The sequence below is a fragment of the Diabrotica virgifera genome, chromosome 8 (assembly GCF_917563875.1).
Source record: "Diabrotica virgifera virgifera chromosome 8, PGI_DIABVI_V3a".
NCBI lineage: Eukaryota > Metazoa > Arthropoda > Insecta > Coleoptera > Chrysomelidae > Diabrotica > Diabrotica virgifera.
The window spans coordinates 53,682,083-53,704,733 of record NC_065450.1 but is presented as its reverse complement, the minus strand read 5'-3'; the positions used below and the strand labels follow the sequence as shown (position 1 = coordinate 53,704,733).

Genomic DNA, 22,651 nt, shown 5'->3' with positions numbered 1-22,651 from the left:
TCAATATACATAAAATTCTCCTGTAATAGGGTTAGTTACCATACTACTCCGAAACGGGTTGACCGATTTTTATGAAATTTTACAAGTATATCCTATGGGACTGAGAATAGGTTTTAATCTATTTTTCATACCCATAAGTTATAAGAGGGTTGCCCCCTGACATTTTTTAAAATTTTTTTGGACAAAATTGTCTATCTTAATTTTATATGATGTAGGATTAAAAAATACATACAACCCTTAATTTACACTTTTCCATCACCAACCCCTATTTGTTAATACCCATCTATATATTTACATCTATAAAATTCTCCTGTCACAGTGTTAGTTGTCATACTCCTCCGAGACCGCTTGACCGATTTTTATGAAATTATATATGCATATTCGGTAGGTCTTAGAATCGGTCGTAATCTATTTTTCATATCCCTGAGTGATAAGGGGAACTCCCCCTAACATTTTGAAATGTTAGGTGGGGATTTACGTACATAAAGTACTCTACAAGAATACGAGCACATACAATTTAAAAAAATTATGATCAAAATCCATCAACAAGCTCTGGAGATATTAATCGCAGTATATGTTTGAAGAATCAGTTTCATTTTTTGAGTGCACGGATTTTAATAATTCATTTCCAACGACCACAAATCAATCGATTTCGTTAGAACGTTATTTTTAAAGCTTTATTAACAACTCTGTTGAAGTTTAAAGTTTACTCAAACTTTTACACATAAACTATATAAGTACCTTCAACTTCGAAATGGCGCTAGTTGGGTTGCTTAATTGTTATAAACAAAGTAGCTGTCAATTAAATAAAAAAAAGGCTAACTTTGACTGTAAAGTGTTTTTTTGAAAATTCTTATAAAAATACCAGCTTTTCAAATCCCAAAGTCGTTTTAATCTACAGTCAATATTAACAAAGTTATTCAAATTGTTTATGAACTAAAAATGACCCTACTTTAGTAAAATGTTTTCGGAATGATAAAAATGACTTTTTAATGATTTTTCTAAAATACTTTGAAAACATGACTTTTCTTCTTTCATGTGGTTTTCACAGAATTGCTATTACATTACTATTTTCTGAACAACAATATTGCGAAGAAAAAGCTCATTGGGATAAACAATAAACAAACCGAAATTCAAAAACTGCCATTTTAAACCTTGGCTCATCTACTAAAAGAATGACAGTATAAATAAGATATTTAATTACCCTATTTTTAGCCGTAGCGATTTAAACGAAAAAACTGCTATTTTTGACACTTATTCGTTAATAACTAAACCGTCCGAACTGTGACGGGCATTTTTGTATGTATAATGTATTAGGTATATAGTACCCAAAAAACCCATTTGCAACCTGGCTACTCAAGTGTCCCGAACATGGTATATTTTTGCCTTATTTCCCTGGAGTAAAAACACAAGGATGGGGCATATGTTTAGCAGTGGACTTTTCTGGACGATGATGTAGGTACAGTAGGAAAAATGAAAGAATACCCATGAACGAACATATAAAACACGCTGTATTTTCCTGTCACCGTGTCACACAAAAAATTGGCCAGCGCACGTACATGTAATAATTATTGTTACATGTACTTGCACTGGACAATTTTCTTTGTGACACGGTGACAGGAAAATACAGCGTGTTTTATATGTTCGTTCATGGGTATTCTTTCATTTTTCCGACTGTACTTAAACAGTTGCATCTTTATTTCGGTTGTTTATTGTTTGTAATACCATTAAAATCCGAGTTTCATTATTTCATATGATATACGTTATTTCCTTGTACAATTTGTATAGCTGAAATTAAGTAATATGGCGCTATTTGTTACTTGTCCAATTCTTAGGTATTAAAATCAACTTTCTCTTAAGCAATGACACTTTTTGCTTGCACACTATTATTAAATCTATTTTATTGCTGTAGGTTGTCAATACATTAACCAAACTAGGTGTAAAAATGTAACAGACTCGTTGTCGGTGCTACTTTGTATCAACGAAAATATAAATAGTCCAAACCTACACAAAACCGTAATCTACAACTTTGCAAATTACCATTTAACTGCTACTTTAAATTTATAATTATCTTGAGAAATTATACCATATAATGTATGTCAAAGAATTTTTTTGTTATGCCTTTCAAATTATTATTATTAGTGTAGGAAACAGAGGTTGAACTTCGCAAACTCGACACAAGTCCGGTTTTATTTTTTTTCTGGTATATCAAGGGGTGCTTATTATGGGACTAACTTTTTCTTAAAAGATTTCGCCCCGGAACACCCATTTTCATCCCTTTAAAGGGGGTAATTTGTGGCTTTTGCGAAACGTAGCCCTTCCTGTACGTTTTTGCAAAAAGTGCCTTAATAATAATATGAAGAGGACTATTTCCTACATTTTTTTCCGTGATAGCATAGGCCTATCACCAACCGTTTAGCTGGGATGGCGCCTTATAGTTGATAAGTTTTTAAAAAAGATGTTTTAAAAAAATTATTATTTTTCTCTAAAGCGTCGTTTAGACACAGCGATAAGTCACAGCAACTTATTGTGATGACAAGTTGCTGCGATTTGTTGATGATTGAAACGCTGTTTAGACGCTGCGATATGTTGCTTTGATTGATCGCGATGTGATTGACCGGAACAAGCTTGATACACGAGTGATAGTAGATACACGAGTTTCTCTATTCCTTCCAGTGTGGTATCTCGTGACTTTTATACAGTCGAGTCATCCTGTATATAATTTTCTTTGCCAACTCATTTATTTCGTTTTTTAACGTATTAAGTAATCCAAACTGATCACAGGTTTGTTTTGTTTTGTTCATTAGACTTTAAAGTCTTCTCCGCAATTAGCCCGCACTACGGTATCGTCGGCATATCTAATATTGTTCACGGTTACTCCATTCATAATAATACCTTCTGTTGTCTTCACTACTGCTTCTTTAAAAATATTTCCGCTGAATACGTGTTAAAGAGTAAAGGCGATAGTATACAGCCTTGTTTCACTACTCTTTTTATATTTATTTCATCAGGCAAGTTCACGCAAACTTTCGATGAAAGGCACCAATAATTATACGGGTTTGACGAACCGCCAGGAATCAGCTGACTTAAATCAAAGAAAAGGTTTATGAGAAATGTTAGCGTCGAACCACCCAAACTGTTCCCCCTACATCCAGAACGACCTAATGGAATGAACCTGGATTGGAGAACCTGGCAGACACTCAAGCGCATACGCACAGGTGTTGCCCCTGTAAAACAAAACCTCATCTCATTAAATGGGGCATCAAGACAGATAACGACGCACTTTGTGAATGTGGGCAAATACAGAACGTGGAGCACCTGAGAGTATGCAGACTTTGCCCATCAGAGTGCACCCTCGATGATTTATGGCTCGCAAATACAAAGGGTGTAGGTAGACGTAGCCCGACATTGGGCAGAAAAACTGTAATCGAATAGACATTTTTATTTCACTGAACAGTTCTGGTTCAACTTTTATTCTTGCCACTTAGTGATGGGCGAGACTGGTCTTGGTCTTGCGGTCTTGGTCTTGGTCTTGCAGCAAGACCAAGACCAAGACCGCCTTTTGGTTGCAAGACCAAGACCAAGACCAAGCTTGCAAGAACAAGACCAAGACCAAGACCGAACCTTGCAAGACCACGCAAGAACAAGACCAACCTGCAAGACTCTTGCACTTTTTTGAGAAAAATTGGTTTTTATTATTTAACTTTATTTTTTTAGTTCAATAATATATACTGACATTGTAAGAAACCTTAAACAATATCGAATTTTTAAAATACATAATATTTTGGTTATATTTTTAAGTCGTTTTGATTAAGTCAAACGGTTTGCATTTTCTCAACCTTCAAAGTGTCCAGAAGGCAAGTTTTCAAACGGCGACAGTTCAAGGACAATTGAAATTACTTGTAAGACAAAAAAATGTAATTATAGATAGGGTAATCCATTTAAAAAAATGCAATTAAAAACGGTTTTTATGTACCAGTAGTTTTCGCTTTTTTGTCTAATAAAAATACTGACACTTATTTCAATTCTTTTCGCATAATCGAGGAAAAATGTAGGTCGTTAAATTTAAAATGAATACAAAAAATATCATAATAGTTTTTGAAAAGGGATTCACAATGCTGTGAAAGCATTGTGGCCTGAATAAAAAATAACTGGTTGTCGATTGTAATGTGTCAAGCTTGGTATCGCCAAATCCAAAGCTTAGGTTCAGTTTCTGAATATAATGACAAAAATTCCGATACTTGGAAATTTTTAAAATTATTTTTTGGATTAATTTTTTACAATCAACGAAAGTTGGAAGTTGAATTTTTTGTGAAAATCCCGGATGACAAACCCGTAAAGAATTTTACTGATTTCATAGTTGAAAACTATTTGGAAGAATCTAGGTTTTCCCCAGAAAGGGCCAGTAGTACAAATAGTATGTGCCGCACTTGAAATGCATGCGCATCATTTCAGTGTGTTTTAAATTCTAGTTTTTACTACCCACATCCGAATATTTTCAACTTTTTAAATGTCATAATGGGTATTCAATCCAAAAATATGTGAAAATAAAAAGTGCGAATAACTCGTGTTACGAGAGCAATGTAGTTTAAATAAAATTAAAGAACTGCAAGATAACAAATTACAGAATTAAGCGTTTATAACTCCCCATTAGGTTTAGTTATTATGTTATAGTATTAGGTCTATAAATAGGTATGGTAAATATGTACGTATTTAGTAAAAAGTATGTTTTAGTTAGTTTATAAAAAAAGTTAATTATATTAAATAATGATTAAATAGAGTAAAAAATATTTGATTTTTGTGTTCTCTTAAAAAAATTTAATTTATGTTCTTAAATTTGACCCTCGTAGGATAAATACTACAGTGTTCGAGTGAAAGGAGCAGAACATTATCTGTTAACAACTATAAACCGTTTATCCTTTTTCGTAAAATCCGTGAATTGATGGTCCCCGGCCATTTGTGGCACCTTTAAGAAGCTCTTTTTCTTTAACATTTTATTAAAATACAGGGGCAATAAACAATAATCCAGACTCAAGACGTGGTCTGAAGGCAGGCGGCAGGTATCGACAGCATGCAAAACACAACGTGAAACAACCGAAGGCCGGCAATTGCAACAAGGGTTGTAAATGCAGGTTTTTCCTACTGATAAACATTACCATTATAAAAATATACTCTAATCTCTTTATATAGAGGGAAATAATTAGGTCATTAGGTGAATGTATAATGTTAAAATTGGTATCCGTTTGAAACTACATTCTACATTCTGTTAAAATTTTAAAGCAAAAAATATAGTTTCATTCTTCACATCTTTATTTATTTCAATGTACATTTTATTCGAAATTGTTTGGTTCAAATTATTACTACCAAAAAAGCAAGACCAGCAAGACTCTTGCAGCAAGATCAAGACCAAGAACAAGACCGGTTAGTGCAAGACCAAGACCAAGACTGCCTTTTAGCTGCAAGACCAAGACCAAGCTTGCAAGAACAAGACCAAGACCAAGACTAGCCTGGTCTTGGTCTTGTTCTTGTTTTGCTCATCACTATTGCCACTTGATGCCAGTATAGATTTGTAATTATTCGAAAATCTTTATCATCCAATCTAGCGGTTTTCAATATTTCTAGCATTTTGGTATGTCGGACCTTGTCAAAAGCCTTTTTAAAATCGAATCGAACTTTATTATGAACTTGTTACTAATATACTAAAAATATAGTAGAGGACATATTTGACATGCGGTTAAACATTATCAGTGTTTCATAACCAACACTATAAAAAAGTAAGAACTGATAATTTGTTGCACATAAAATAAACGTGGGTATTCTTAGATCCCCTGACCGCACTATTTTAATTTTAGATCAATATAATAAGCTTTTAAAACCAAACATTTTTTCATAAAAAAAAAATCGGAAATGCCATGTTAAATAATAAAATATTGGTAGGGGAGCCCAAGCGGGGATTTTTGCAGTTACCCGAGCGCGTCAGATTATCATATGGGGAGAAACCAGGTACCCTGCAGATGTACCTCTACCATATATTGGCTTTTAACACAGGGAATTTCGTTAAGGGGGGCCCGAAAAAATCTGTCCTTAAAAATACTCCAAATTGTCAGATTAAGTTAAGGTAATCTAAGTACATGCAAAAGAGTGTATATTTCAAAAATCTGACGATTTGGGCGGGGCGGGCGTAAGGAAATGAGTGAGTCAAAAAGTTTCACAAAAAAAGCGAATATTTCGCGAAATGAACGTCAGATCGAAAAACTAAAAAATACGTCTTCAATATTTTTCAAAAGTCTATCGAATCGTACTAAACATGCCCCTTACGGAGAGGGGTGGGGGGTAAATTTCAAATTTTAAATACAAACCCCGCGATATTTCGCAAAATGAACATCAGTTCGAAAAACTGCAAAATACACTTTCAAAATGTTCTTGAAACATCTATCGAATGGTATTAAACACGACCACCTCACGGAGGTGGGGTAAGGGGTTAATTTAAAATCTTAAATGGGACCCCCAAATTTTTATTGCAGATTTGGATTCTTTACGTAAAAATAAGCAACTTTTATTTGAGACATTTTTTCGAATTATGTACAGAAGGCGCTATAATTGGAAAAAACGATTGTTGGAAATGGAAAATTAAATTAAAAAATGGAAAGCGCACCCTAAAATGGAAAATTTTACTTAACTTTTTTTGATTTTAGGACCTAATAATGACAACCCAATAAGTCCCCATAACGCTCGAGTAACTGCAAATTTAGCATACTTTGCTCCCCTACCATATTTAACATCACAAGGATGCTTAAATAAAAACAGAAAACACTTTACTAATATTATACGAATACTAATACGAAAAAACTACACTAGCCCAAGATGGAAAACACAACAAAAGAAAAGCATGAAAAGGGCATACATCCAAAAAGTTTGAAAGCAAGAAACGATTACGGCAAGCGACAAGCGACAACGAGACGACCCACTATCAACAAGTGCATTCAATCTAACATTGGAAGAAATAATCAGGAAAAGCAGAATAAAAATGCAAGAACCGAAGAAAAAACTACAAAAGCTAATGAAAAACATACCTAATAAAAAAAGCCGAAAATTTTGGACTTAAAATAAATAAAGAAAAAACAAAGTATATGATAATGGGAGAGAATGGAGAGATCCAAAAAGAAAAATAATGTAACATCATATTACACATAGATGGATAAAAAACATAGTCGTTCAAAAGAGCCAAATAAATTAATTACCTAGGAGCCAAAATAGATGAAAATGGTCATCAGGAAGGGACGATAAGGCAAGAATAGCTATAGGAAAAAAGTATTGAGCATTACAAACATAATGAAATCCAAATAGGTATTAAGAAAAACAAAAATCAGAATTTATAAGGCTGTTATCAGACCTACAGTAACATACGCATGCGAAACATGGGTGCTCAAAAAGTCAGAAACAGACCTTTTAGAAAGATGGGGGAGAAAAATGCAAAGAGCAATATGTATATGGAGGTGTGAAAATAGAAGGTCAGTGGAGAAGAAGAACCAATAAAGAATTGGAAGAACTATATAGAGAGAGAACCAACGATCACGACGACGATCAAAGCACAGAGAATACGATACTTGGGGCACATAGAGAGAATGGGAAGTAAACGAATGCCAAAAATGGTACTCTCACGAAGACCAATACAAAAGAGAAAGAAAAGCAGGCCAAGGAAAAGATGGAAGGACAGTGTGTACGAAGACCTGAAGAAAAGTAACATTGAGAGATGGAAAGAACTAGCATTAGGCAGAACTAGATGGAGAGAAGTGGTGAAGAAGTGTATAAAAACACGTAAGTGTAATAGGGATGTTCACTAATTTTTAAATATAGTTAAATTCAATAGATTACAAGGTATATAAAAACGTAACAATCATAAAACTGTTTAAAAATGTATATTTTTTAAGATAAATGAGTTCATAATGTTGATTTTCTTGGAGGCTAGAAAAACGGTACCCTGCAGCGAGGCTACGGTCTGTGACGTCAGCAGTCGTAACGTCTTTGATCGACGACTAGTTTTGTATACTCATTTACTCAGTGTATTTGAATGTGCGCAGTTTTTTACGTATTTAATTATTAAAAATAAAGCCAAATAAGTGGTGTTTTGTTCCTGGGTGTGTAAATACATCAAAAAACAGTTCTGACAAGATTTTTATTAGCGTTCCAGCCAATTTAAAACAGAAAAAGAAATGGTTTGTTGCAGCTAGAACTTAAAATAACTAACTAAAAGAACTAACTTAATAAAATAAACATTATAGAAGTTTTTCAGAGACTTTCGGCCCTTGGTAATAATGTAATTGTTCTTTCTGCATTTACATTTTTCAAAAATACTTATTAGTTTTCTCAGGATTCGAAAAAAATGAATGAATTTAAATAGCATTGGACCAAGATTTTGCACCTACCCACTTAAAGAGTAAATGAAAAAGTTTCGGGACCTCAAATTTGTATTCCTTAAACTGGGATATTCCTAAAAACGGGATTCTAATAATACATACAGTAAAAGTAAACCTTGAAATAACTACATGTGGATGTAGGTCTATAGGTATGACTTTATATTACATTAAAATCATTAATAATTTAGTGAAAAGATTGATTGAAATGAAAATGTATAATACCCAAGTTCAAAAATATTTTTTACCTTGGAACAGTTGTCAACTCGAAATACGAAACAACCGAAATAAGATCTAGAGTTGAAAAGGACATAGCAACATTTAACAACATGCATGAGAAATATTTTCAACCATTGCGACATAATATCTCTCCCACTAAAAATGCGGCTGCTAAAATGATATTATTTCCGGTCTTGCTATATGGCGCAGAGGCCTGGACAATAATGGAAACATTAAAGAAAAAGCTAGAGGCATTCGAGATGTGGGTGTACCCACGTATCCTCAAAATATCCTGGGCGACCCACACCAACGTACAGGTATTGCGTCGAATGGGAAAACAAAAAGAAATCTCTTTTACAATTAAGAAACGAAATCTTAAATATTTCGGTCATATCATGAGGCATGATAAATATCGTATACTCCAACTGATAACGCAAGGTAAAATAGAGAGCAAACGCGGACCCGGAAGAAAAGACACTCATGGCTTAAAAACTTTCGCCAATGATTTGGACAAAAATCGATCGAGTTATTCAGAAACGCCTCAAATGAAATTAACATTGCCACGATGATAGCCAACGTCCACAACGGACAAGGCACATGAAGAAGAATAAAAATATTTTTAATACACCTAACCAAGGTAAAGTAAAAACCAGCCAATGTATGTATACAATATGCATGCGTACAATGCATGCATACAACTTTCTCTATTTTTTTTTGTGGAGTATTGAGCATTTATTTTTTTAGCTTAAAGAAGACATGGAAAATTATATGGAATATACACTCAGTAAAGCTGTGGTAGATTTATTTTTTTAAAAGATGCCAATAAATCATACACCATTGTTACATCTACACTACAGTCGGTAGTTTATACGAATCGGCTTTCTGAAAACCTTCTTCCATTTTATTTGTTTATTTTTGTAAAACCCAAAATATGTCCTTACAAACAGTCTATCCACTTTAAACTAAACAAATTCACTATTAAACTCCACTTTAACCCTGATAAAACAAGAAGAGAACAAAATAAAATGACCTGAAACGTCAAACAGGTAAACAGTAACACTATGTGAATGGCGCGCGCTTGGGGTATGCAACTAGTGACGTCAGGCCAATAGAGAAGCGTTCTTGAAATTTAAAATAATGCTAGATTTCTAATAAAGATTTTTTATAGAAAGGCTTTTTCAATTTTGTTGAAATTTTGGACAATTATTCCTAGGGTGTTTCTTAATCGTTTTACATGTTTGAAATGACTTTTTAATTTTTTGTGAACATCCCTATTAAATAAAATTTATAACACTAAAATAAAATGTAATTAGAATAAAAAAATATGAAAAAAATATTTTTAAGAAACGCTTTTCTTTAGTTACGAGTGACTAAAATTAATTATTATAAAGAAATCAACTAAAAAGCAAAAAATAAAAAAAATTGAAAAAATCTAACACATTCGTCAAAGCATCAAAGAAAAGAGTGGCGCGTCTTCATCGAATAAACGGTTTTCGCCCTACGCTTTTCTTTAACGAATGTGTTAGATTTTTTCAATTTTTTTTATTTTTTTGCTTTTTAGTTGATTTCTTTATAATAATTAATTTTAGTCACTCGTAACTAAAGAAAAGCGTTTCTTAAAAATATTTTTTCATATTTTTTTATTTTTTACTTTTTAGTCTTACACTTTTCAAACATTAAAATATATCGTCATGTTTATTAAAATATGTATAAAACATAATATGATGTACAAACATGACAAGCAGTCGGAATCGGCAAAAAATTTAAAATTTTATTGTTTATTTACGAAGCATAACGTAAACAATTAACGTTAAAAGTGAAATTATGTATAGATCATATAATTAGCTACAATCTGTAAAAGTTTCAAGTTTCTTCATTGTAAAAAAAAAACAAGAGAATTTAAGCATTTTCCGTTAAAATCGTTTTTTTATTTAAACAATTATTAAACAAACAAAAATTTTATTGACTATTCGTGTATTGTTCCCTCGAATGCATATGTCTGCAAATTTTTAGTCATTTGCATGAAATAAAAGGCAGTCAAATTAACGTCCAACGTGGTTTTTCTAAGACTACGATAAAAACACGAATTTTTTGAATTCGAGTTTTGGTTGAAGTTTTGTTTCGTTTCGTATTGAAATTTGACACGAATAAACGCCGATTTATATACAGTGAGCAAGTAAAGGTTGGAATAAATTCATTTTCTCAAGAATGGACGATTTTGGGAAAAAATCCCGAAACAGGTCGATTTTTATTTTTAAATTACAACTTTTTGGCATATATATCATACTAGTGACGTCATCCATCTGGGCGTGATGACGTCATCGATGATTTTTTTTTAAATAAGAATAGGGGTCGTGTGATAGCTTATTTGAAAGGTAATTCAATTCTCTCTTCAGTAATATAACCATTAACATAATTATTTATACAGGGTGTCCAAAAAAAATTTTTTTGGATTAAATTTACTGACATAAAAAGAAGAATGCAAGTAATTCATTTAATTTAAAATACATTTTACTACTCTCAGAAAACATAAAAAAATGTTTGTTTGAAAAACAAACATTGCTTTTCGCTTAAATTTAATGTTCAAACTGGCAAGAGGAAGGTGGGTGGCTGCTTTAATATTGAATTTAAGAAAAAAACAATATTTATTTGTCAAATAAACAATATTTCATGTTTTCTGATAGGAGTAAAATGTATTTTGAGTTAAATAAATTAGGTACACACATTCTTCTTTTTATGTCAGTAAATTTAATTAAAAATATTTTGTTTCGTCACCCTGTATAAATAATTATGTTAAGGTTTATATTACTGAATAGAGAATTGAGTTACCTTTCAAATGAGCTATCACACGACCCCTTTTCTCATTTAAAAAAATCGTAGATGACGTCATCACGCCCAGATGGGTGAAGTCACTAGTTCGATATATATGCCAAAAAGTCGCAATTTAAAAGTAAAAACTGACCTGTTTCGTGTTTTTTTTCCAAAATCGTCCATTCTCGAGAAAATGAATTTATTCCAACCTTTACGTGCTCACTGTATAAACAAATATATGAGCGTTCAAAATTTGAAACTTTATTGTTTATTTATGAAGCATAACGTAAACAATTAACGTAAAAAGTGAAATTATGTATAGTTCATATCATTAGCTACAATCCGTAAAAGTTTCAAGTTTCTACATTGTAAAAAACCAGAGAAAAAAAGCATTTTCCATTAAAATCGTCTTTTTTATTTAAACAATAATTAATAAACATAAAAAAAATTTATTGACTATTTGTGTATTGTTCACGCGAATGCATATGTCTGCAAATTTTCATTCATTAGCATTGAAGAAAAGTCAGTCAAATTAACGTCTAAAGATTTGATGCAAACTATTGAAGTAAAGAAAAGCGTTTAGTAAAAATGTAAACGTTTTAGCCCTAGGCCTACAAAGCCTGTTAAGTTTAATAAATAAATATAGCCCAAGATAGTAAACAGATGCTTTAGTTAGAAAACTGTAACAGAAACAGATAAAAACTGGAGACGGGAATCAAAGCAATATGAAAAAACGTTATTTCCCTCACAATTTTGTGATTTACAATCCTTTGAGAAACAAAGAATTATATTTAATATCAAAATGTCAAATTTAAAAACAAAAAGGATTTCCGATGCCGGGAATGGAATCCGATCCTCCTGGGTGAAAGCCAGGTATCCTAGCCACTACTAGACTATAGTATCCAACTACTTTCATATTATTTGTTCTTGCCTAAAAGCACTGGAGTCGCGCCAGCTGACAGACATTTTCGTTATCAAACAAGTACTAACCACCAAAATAAATTCATAGAACCCGTGCAGTAAAAATTTAACACTACCCCCCAGTCTATTATTCTTGGGGACATGATGGTCCGACCAATTTTATTACAAAGTAAATGTTTATTAATTTTACAGTAGGTACTTTGGGGTGCCAACTGTGCTCTCTTTCCTTTTCACTATTACATATATATTTTCTATCTCTCTTTGCCGACGTTTAAATTGGTAAAGTGGTGAAGCGCGCCTCAACACGCGTCGTTGATCCGAACCTTTAGATAGCTGGTAGAGATGATGAAAAAGTATCTATTCATTACAAAGTACTCTTTACTGACGAATACCGAAAGTAACGATTACTATACAGAGAGTCAAATCGTTACTTTGATTACTCTGATTACTTCGTTACTTCGTACCAATCGTATCAGAGCGAGTAACGATTATTGTATCTACAACCAGTACATTGATTACCTTCTACCAATCGTATCCGTATCCCAGCGAGTAACGGACGGGACCGGTATTTTACAAGTGTTATCGAATATCGTTATCGGTATAAAGGGTGTGAGAGTGAGGAGAAGGTAGAAGATGAAACAGAGGGAGGTATAATGGTATACGTAAAATATGTAATGTATGTCATTAACAAAGATTAAATGCGAGAACACTATATTTTTATCTAGATCTACGCCATATGCCGATGTAGATTAGATAGTAGATCTTGTTATATCGGAATACCTATACAAAATACCTATCTACTGACTAATACGATTCTCGATATGATTACTGGTACTCAAATACAAAAGTAACAAAAGTAATCATAGTAATCAAAGTACCGAATACTGTAAATGATTACTTTATACAAAAGTAACGATTTGTATATAACGAATACTCCAAAGTAACTATAATCAACATCACTAATAGCTGGTATAGGTCTGGATCCCGCGTATGAAAAAAAGTTTATTAATAGCAAGCTGAAAATTTGTTAATAGCTTAAGGGTGTCTAGTCGGATAAACTTTGATATATGGGAACACTGGAAGAGGGGCAGTTTTAATTGTGGAACAGGTTAAAAATTTGGAACGGTCAGACCACGAAAACGGCACATTTGTTTTGTCCGACAGAATAGACTTAAACTCTCCGAACAGAGATTAAACTCTCATGCAAAAATCAGACTGCTATTTATCACTTGTCATAATTCCTGTCATTTGACATATTCTACATGTTCCACTGATTAAAACGCCCATTTGGTGATAAAAAGCAGTCTGATTTTTGCATGAGAGTTTAATCTCTGTTCGGAGAGTTTAAGTTTGTTCTGTCGGACAAAATACATAAGCCGTTTTCGTGGTCTGACCGTTCCAAATTTTTAACCTGTTCCACAATTAAAACTTCCCCTGTTCCAGTGTTCCCATATATGAAAGTTTGTCCGACTATACACCCTTAAGCTATTAACAAATTTTCAGCTTGCTATTAATCAAGTTTTTTTTCATACGCGGGATCCAGACCTAGTACTACTATAAACTTGAAACACTTTTTCATGAAAAAAAATGTGCTTGTGTTACACTGTCATAAATAGAAAAACGGAAACATCGACGATAAATGACAAAGCGATTTTCCAAAAGTTTCCCATTCATCAGATTATCGAACAATGGCTAATATATACAAAAAATATTAATTAAATTGTATTTTGTTGTGTAAGTGTTTAACAATGGTTGTCCAAATACAAAAGAATAATTATTTGTATTTTTCGTATATTATGTATGAGTATGGTAAATTTTGATTTTTGGATTAAATCATTTTTAGACAAATTTGTGAGCTTTTTACTAGGTAATTTCTTGATTTTTTCTTTTTTACATTATTAATTTTCATCAAAATCAAATAATGGTAGGGGAGCAAAGTATGCTAAATTTGCAGTCACTCGAGCGTTATGGGCACCTATTGGGTTGTGATTATTAGGTCCTAAAACCAAAAAAAGTTAAGTAAAATTTTCCATTTTAGTGGGGACTTTCCATTTTTTAATTTAATTTTCAATTTCCAACAATCGTTTTTTCCGATTATAGCGCCATCTATACATAATTCGAAAAAACGTCTCGAATAAAAATTGCTTATTTTTACGTAAAGAATCCAAATCTGCAATAAAAATTTGGGTGTCCCATTTAAGATTTTAAATTAACCCCCCACCCCACCTAAGTGTGGGAGTCGTGTTTTTTACCATTCGATAGATTTTTCAAAAACATTTTGAAAGTGTATTTTGCAGTTTTTCGATCTGATGTTCATTTTGCGAAATATCGCGGGGTTTGTAATTAAAATTTTAAAGGGCCTAGCCGGGTAAGATGATTAAAAGTGCCCCCAACTCGATTCCAATTCCATATAGGTCACCGTTTAGCATATATAGTGAAACTAACTTTCTGAAATTTTTAGCCCCCTAGGTGGTCATGTGACCCAAAAAGCCTAGAAGCCAAAAAGGGTTTTTATGTTTTTATTTTTTATCTCAACCGCATCGAGAACTAGCGAAAAACTTTAAATAAAAAAGTTGTAAGCTTTAAAAAGTTCTGTCCGAAATTTTTTTTTAATTTTTGGCGGGAAATTTAAATTTTAGAACGATTTTAAAATTTTAAATGAGTATAAAAAAATTACTAAGACATACGTTTTCACGAAAAAATATATAACGTGTATTTTTGCATAATAGTTCCCTGAATTTTTTCAAATTTTTAAAATTGGTGAAACGCACCTTTAAAAATAAAGAACCGCATTTTTTCGTTTTTTTTTTTCGTTTTTTGATACAATTTTATACATATTTTTCAAAAAAGGTAACACCGTCACTAGAATAGGTAAAAAGCTGAAAAATAATTGGGGTTTGCTCAATAAAAATTTTTTGTAATGCCATCCATTTTCAAGATACAGGGCGTTGAAGAAAACAAAATTTTACACATTTTTTACGATTTTGCCGAAACTACTGGCAACATGTCGAAACTACTGTAATAAAATTTGGCGTGTTTAAGAGGTAGTGGACACCCTGGAATCGCTACAAGAATTGCTAAATAGAATTAACAAATATTGCATTCGATACGGACTAAAAATAAACAAGAAAAAAACTAAATTTATGATTGTCTCAAAAACAGAACATGGAAATGAAAGGTTAATGATAGAGCAAACCCAAATAGAAAAAGTTAAGACATACAAATATCTGGGAACCTGGATTGATGACAAAAATGACCAAAGCAAAGAAATTAAAGTTCGAATTGAAACTGCAAGGCAAGCATTTATAAAAACGAAGACACTGCTTACAAACAAAGACCTTCAGTTGCCTCTCAGATTGAGGGCTCTAAGATGCTACATATGTTCTATATTGCTATACGGAATGGAAGCTTGGACATTGAAGAGACAACACATAAGAAGAATAGAAGCGTTCGAAATGTGGTGTTACACAAGAATATTTTCAAAATTCAGTGGGTTCAAAGGATTACCAATGTTGAAGGGCTACGACGTTTAAATAAGGAGTTAGAAATTATGAAAAATATAAAAACTAGAAAACTGGAATATTTGGGTCACATTACCAGAGGAGAAAAATATGAGTTGCTGAGAATTATTATGCAAGGAAGGATCCAAGGAAAAAGAAGCATAGGAAGAAGAAGCATCTCCTGGCTGAGGAACCTTAGAGAATGGTTTAACTGTAGTGCATTACAACTACTCAGAGCAGTAGCCAACAAAGTGACCATAGCTATTATGATATCCAACCTCCGATAGGAGAGGGAACTTTAAGAAGAAGAAGAAGAAGAAGAAGAGGTAGTTGTTGTGCATTTTTTTACAAACAATTAAGAATTCTATATTTATCATTGGCGCGCATAGGGGTAATGGTCCGAACTTTTTAAAGAAAAAAGATAGTACGCCACTGACATATTTCAAATTAACAATCGTTTTTGAATTCCTCGTTCAATTTGTGACAAAAAATCTATCTTTCTTATTTTTTCATACGACGCGCCATTTTTATTCAAAAAATAAAACATCTTAACCCTTACAAAGTATTCGAACTTCTATGAAATAAAATAAGTACTACTATTAGTAGTTTCTACATCTACATAAACTCGTACATCCATTATTTGGAAGCGTTAAGATATTTTATTTTTTGCAGCAAAACGGCGCCTCGTATGAAAAAATGAGAAGATAGCTTTTTTATCGAAAATTGAACGAGGAATTCAAAAATGATTGTTAATTTGAAATATGTCAGTGGCGTACTATCTTTCTTTCTTTTAAAAGTTCAGACCATTACCCCTAAGCGCGCCAATGATGAATATCAAATCCTTAATTGTATGTCAAAACATGCACAATAACTACTTCTTAAAACCCGCCAAGTTTTATTACAATGTTGTAAATGTGCAGCAAAATCGTAAAAAATGTGTAAAATTTTGTTTTCTTCAACGCCCTGTATCTTGAAAATGGATGGCGTTACAAAAAATTTTTAATAAGCAAACCCCAAATATTTTTCAGTTTTTTACCTACTCTAGTGAAGGTGTTAACTTTTTTGAAAAATATGTATAAAATTGTATCAAAAAACGAAAAAAAAACGAAAAAATGCGGTTTTTTATTTTTAAAGGTGCGTTTCATCAATTTTAAAAATTTGAAAAAATTCAGGGTGAAACATTATGCAAAAATACATGTTATATATTTTTTTCGTGAAAACGAATGTCTTAGTTATTTTTTATACTCATTTAAAATTTTAAAATGGTTCTAAAATTTAAATTTCTGCCAAAAATTAAAAAAAAAAATTTCGGACAGAACTTTTTAAAGCTTACAACTTTTTTATTTAAAGTTTTTCGCTAGTTCTCGATGCGGCTGAGATAAAAAATAAAAACATAAAAACCCTAATTAGGCTCTAGGTGGGTCACATGACCACCTAGGGGGCTAAAAATTGTAGAAAGTTAGTTTCACTATATATGCTAAACGGTGACCTATATGAAATTCGAATCGAGTTGGGGGCACTTTTCATCATCTTACCCGGCTAGGCCCTTTACCCCTCACCTCTCTCTGTGGGGGGTATGCTTAGTACTATTCGATAGATTTTTGAAAAATATTGAAGATGTATTTTTTAGTTTTTCGATCTGATGTTCATTTCGCGAAATATTCGCTTTTTTTTGTGAAACTTTTTGACTCGCCCATTTCCTTATGCCCCGCTCAAATCGTCAGATTTTTGAAATGTACACTCTTTTGCATGTACAGTCGGAAAAATGAAAGATTACCCATGAGCGATCATATCAATCACATGTTATTCAGATAATTAATAATCTCTCTCGTTTTGCTATTTATGGAAAAAGACAGCAAATACAAAATATGTGATTGATGTGATCGTTCATGGTCATGGGTAATCTTTCATTTTTCCGACTGTACTTAACTTACCTTATCTTAATCTGACAATTTCGAGTATTTTTAAGGATAGATTTTTTTTCGGGCCCCCCTTAACGAACTTCCCTGTGTTAAGAGCCAATATATGGTAGAGGTACATCTGCAGGGTACCAGGTTTCTCCCCATATGATAATCTGACGCGCTCGAGTAACTGCAAAAATCCCCGCTTGAGCTGCCCTACCGTAACAAAACTACCGTATCACTAAATCGTTAAAATGACTATTTTGCTGTTTTTTATATTCATCATAAAGGAGAATGGGGTGTACACAAAATTTAATAATAGAATGACTAAATAGGTATAAACATTCAGAACATTATTCTGTAAGGTTTTCTGTAATGAAGCTATTTGTATTGCTCAAAATTGGATAGGAAAAAAAACTGTTAGTGAAAATTAGTAAAAATAGTTCTGGCACAGACTTTTTAAATAAAAATTGTAGAATTATAGTTTTGGAAATTCCAAAGCGAAAAACTCCGTGGTTCTGTAGCGGTGAAGGAAATATTCAAGGAAAAGAAAAAGGCTTACCTGAAGAATAGATATGAAATTTCTCTCAGAATATTTAAAGATAAAACATTACTTTTACAAAAAGTGTACCTAATAGATAAAATATTGATATTGTTATCATAGTCTTTAAAAAAATACAAGTAGTCATTCGGTTGCCAAAAAATTAAGTTCAAGAAATTATTCCTTCTTGGTGTAACACGTACCTAATGTCACTGAGTATATAATATATCACCCTTGACCTTGGGTAACAATTTCAAGCAGCTCAGCAGCTGCAATAAATAGTCGTAATAGACGTAATCGTCAGATAACAAAGGTGAAAAAATTGTTCGCACCGATAAATAAATGATAAAAAAAATTAGCAGTGAATTTAAAGCTGTGATTAACCCGCGAGCAGTCGCGCCGTTAGAAAAAATCTAAGGTTAAGCTATGGCCCATTCTTTACCAAACACCCTGTATAGCACATAAATCTGACCCTGTTTGATTCTACAACACTGACCCATGGTTTTCATACTTGTTAGGTATATAATCCACGGTTTGTATTGTCATTTCTCGACTTTGGCAAATATGCAACTTGCATATTTTGCATAAAAAATGCAAAAATGTCATATTTCGCATATTTTTATAAAAGTGTGCATAAAATTCATATAACTTAAATTTTGGTTACAAAATCTGCCAAATTATATCTCTAGGTAAAAATGTTTGTATTGATGTCAATTTTAGAAATCACTTTTGTTGTAAAAATATACAATGCATATTTATCAATCAATGTTAAAAGGTGAGCAAGATCTATTTTATTTTAAATATTTACAGGGTGGTACAAACAAATACTTTAAAAATTGTAATATTTTTTATACACGCCAATACAAGGCATATTCGCAATAAATCGATGTACTTTTTCATTTCACGAGAATTTTTTAAATTTCTTGAGGTGAAAAAATAGAATCTTAAAAATTCAAATCATTCAATATTTAGTTTACTGAACGGTCGCTTAAAAAAACATTTTTTTTTAACAATATCGTCAATTTGCATTTATTTGACTAAAAACAAAAACATATAACTACTTATGTTGGACTTATTAATTAAGTGCTTTTACAGTGGCGGATCCAGCATTGTTAAGAGGGGGCCGATTGGCTAAATTTCTATGAAAATAAATGAATGTTTTTATAATCTTTATACAGTATGTCCCTGTAAGTTGTGTCCATATGGAAAACTTTTTTATTATTAATTTTACGAAAAAAGGTTATTCTTCATAAAAAGCTCTGCATGGTCCAAAACCTAAGATTTAACCATCAAATATCAAATTTTTTGAATATTATACGAGGTATGTCAAATGTTGAATTTCACTCACGAGTAAAGTAGCTTTATTTTTCACAATATTAAAAATTGCTAAGTACATATTATAAAAAGTTGTTTAGAATTAAAAACTATATTCTAGTATGCAATTACATCCTTCTAATCAAAAAAAATTTTTTTTTTAATTATGGATAACTAACATTATTTTCAGTTATTTCAATTCAGATAACTCTTTTATTATTAATTTTACGAAAAAAAGTGATTATTAATAAAAAGTTCTGCATGGTCTAAAACCTAAAATACAACCATCTTATGTCAAATTTTATCAATTTTATACGAGGTATGTCAAAAAATATGAATTTCGCTCAAGAGTAAAATACGTTTTCACAATATCGAAAATTCTTATTATGAAAAGTTATTTAGAATTAAAACTATGTTTCAGTATGTAATTACATCCTTCTAATTGAAATATTCTGAACTATAAAGGTACTTTACTTTTGATCGAAATTTATCTTTTTTGACATACCTCGTGTAAAATTGATAAAATATGATATAAGATGGTTGTATTTTAGGTTTTAGACCATCCAGAACTTTTTATTAAGAATCATTTTTTTTTTTCGTAAAATTGATAGTAAAGAGTTATCAGAATTGAAATAACTGAAAATAATGTTAGTTATCCATAATTTTTCAAAAAAAAAAATATTTTTTTTTTCAAATAGAAGGATGTAATTGCACATTAGAATATAGTTTTTTAATTCCAAACAACTTTTCATAATAGCAATTTTCAATATTGTGAAAAATAAAGCTACTTTACTCTTGAGTTAAATTCAAACTTTTTGACATACCTCGTATAACATTCATAAAATTTGATATCTGATGGTTGAATCTTGGGTTTTGGACCATACAGAACTTTTTATAAAGAATATTTTTGTTTCGTAAAATTAATGATAAAAAAAGTTTTCCATATGGATACAACTTACAGGGACATACTTATAATTAAAAAAAAATTAAATCACTTGGTTTGAGAGGGGGGCGATCGCCCCTCCCTGGATCCGCCACTGGCTTCTAATTTATGCTCGTAGCATTTTGTTAACTATAAATATGTAGAAAGAAAAACCAAGAACCTCCTATGGATATTTGGTGCTTCTTTTTTTATCAGTCATATCTTGATATTCTCAAAATTCCAAAGAATTTGAATCATTGTATTAAAACGTTAAAAGTAATATTGGAAAGAAGATTTTACAAAAATTCAAAGCATCCATGGAAAAAATAGTGGTTACCAGGTTCTTTTTGAAGTAGTAAACTACTTCAGAAACAGAAAAGTAGAAGTAGATACTACTTTCTGAGTTGTTTATAATGTTTTATTATTACATATTACATGCATATTTTCTAGATAAACATGCATATTTTTCCGTAAAATGCTGCATGTTAATACGCATATTTCATACGTTTTTATTTGCATATTTTCCTGTCTGGATTTCAATATAAACAAAGTCTCTTTGAAAAGTAACATCTAAAACTACATTTTAACAGGAGAGGCTATTATTTTGAGTGATAGGTATCAGTTTGACCACTCTTTTCAGATTAGTGAAGATTTGCATTTGTAGTGAGCTTCCTTCCAGTTGCAAGCAAATAAAGTATAAGCAAAACCATGTCCTGTTCCTGTTAATTTCGTATAATAGTGTATTATGTTATGTATTATGTACGTCCAGCTGGGCATATCTACCTACACCTACCTGTGTACGCAAACGTCAATATAAATATTAATAGAAAAGCATTTATATTTATTTTTGGTGATGTCATTGCTTACCTGATCCTGATACTGGAGCATCAATCTCTTCATCTGATTCCGTACCAGAATCATGGTCTTCATCGGCCTGTTGAAAAAAATCATCATTAAAACACAAGAAAATGACATGACATTGATTATTCATTGAGAAAATGTTACAGGAGCCGGCAAATTCAAATACTCTCTATTTCGATCTAAAGTTTTGCGTCTATGAGTGAATTTGAAAGGAATATTAAGTAGATATGATCATAAGAAAGGTTTGGTTGATTGTTTGAATGGTTAAATGTACTGGTTATTGAAAGCTGGAGTGAGATATCCACATTCCTTTGTTCTCGGGCTTTGAAGCAGTACAGCAGCCATTTTTTTCAACACAGTGACCTTCAGTGAGGTTAAAAAATACTATGTAATGTTTAAATAGCAGATACTAACCTTCCCTGCATAGTTATCCTCATTTATAGAATGAGTTCTTAATTTGTGGGTGAGAAATTTGAGCATATTATCCTTGGAGGTGCGAGATCCTGTATTGGCCGCCACTTTGATGGTTTTATAAACGATTTTTGTTGAAATTTGTCACAGAACTCACGATTTCATTCTATTGAGAACTAAAGGGTGAAAAACAGATTTTTCTCCAACCGGTTGGCATACTACCACACGACCACAACGAACCGCCTACCTTAGAACCGGCCGTACTACGTACTACTAGACTACTACACTTACTCAGAACTCACTACACGGAGTCCGGTGTTGCCAACTGGAGCGATATTTCACTTTTTGCGAGAATTTTTAACTTTCTTTGTGTGTACAAAAATGTTGACCATTGCTTCTTATGTGCTAATCTGCTTGCTTTTGCTATTGCTTTTCCCTTCCCTTGAATGATTTTTGCGGCTGATGTATCCCAATCTTCTCTAGGTCTTCTCCTATTTATTTTCTTTTGTATCCTGGGGATTTTCTTCACCAGAATGTTGTCTTTCATTCTTTTCATGTGTCCTCACCAATTTAGTTGTTTTTCTTAAATATACTCAAGTACTGATTTCGTCTTAAGGTCTGTCCGTATATCTGTGTTTCTTAATCTGTCTCTCATTGCCAATACTATAACTCTTCATAAATATCTCTATTAGGGCTTGTATCTTACTCTTGCGCTTTAGTTTTCTTGTTAGTATCCATGATTCGCAGCCGTAAGTAAGTACTGGTCTGTATATGGTTTTCTTCTTCTTCTTCTGAAGGTGCCGAGACCGCTTGTCGATCGTCGGCTCCCATGTTGC

The 22,651-nt window shown here is 32.1% G+C and overlaps 1 protein-coding gene across 3 annotated transcripts in view; it reads right to left on the bottom strand.

The window, feature by feature from the left end:
- Positions 1-22,100, bottom strand: part of LOC114338545 (uncharacterized) — a 181,373-nt gene extending 159,273 nt beyond the window's left edge. For 2 of the 3 annotated variants that reach the window (XM_050657902.1, XM_050657903.1), the window contains exons 1-2: positions 21,819-22,094; positions 21,411-21,477 (exon numbers count right to left, since the gene is read on the bottom strand). In XM_050657902.1, the coding sequence (XP_050513859.1) occupies positions 21,411-21,477; positions 21,819-21,884 (133 nt within the window). In that variant the 5' untranslated portion in view covers positions 21,885-22,094. Of the gene's footprint in view, positions 1-21,410; positions 21,478-21,818 lie in introns of all 3 variants that reach the window. The other variant, XM_050657901.1, reaches the window with a different exon arrangement.
- Positions 22,101-22,651: the final 551 nt, after the last annotated feature.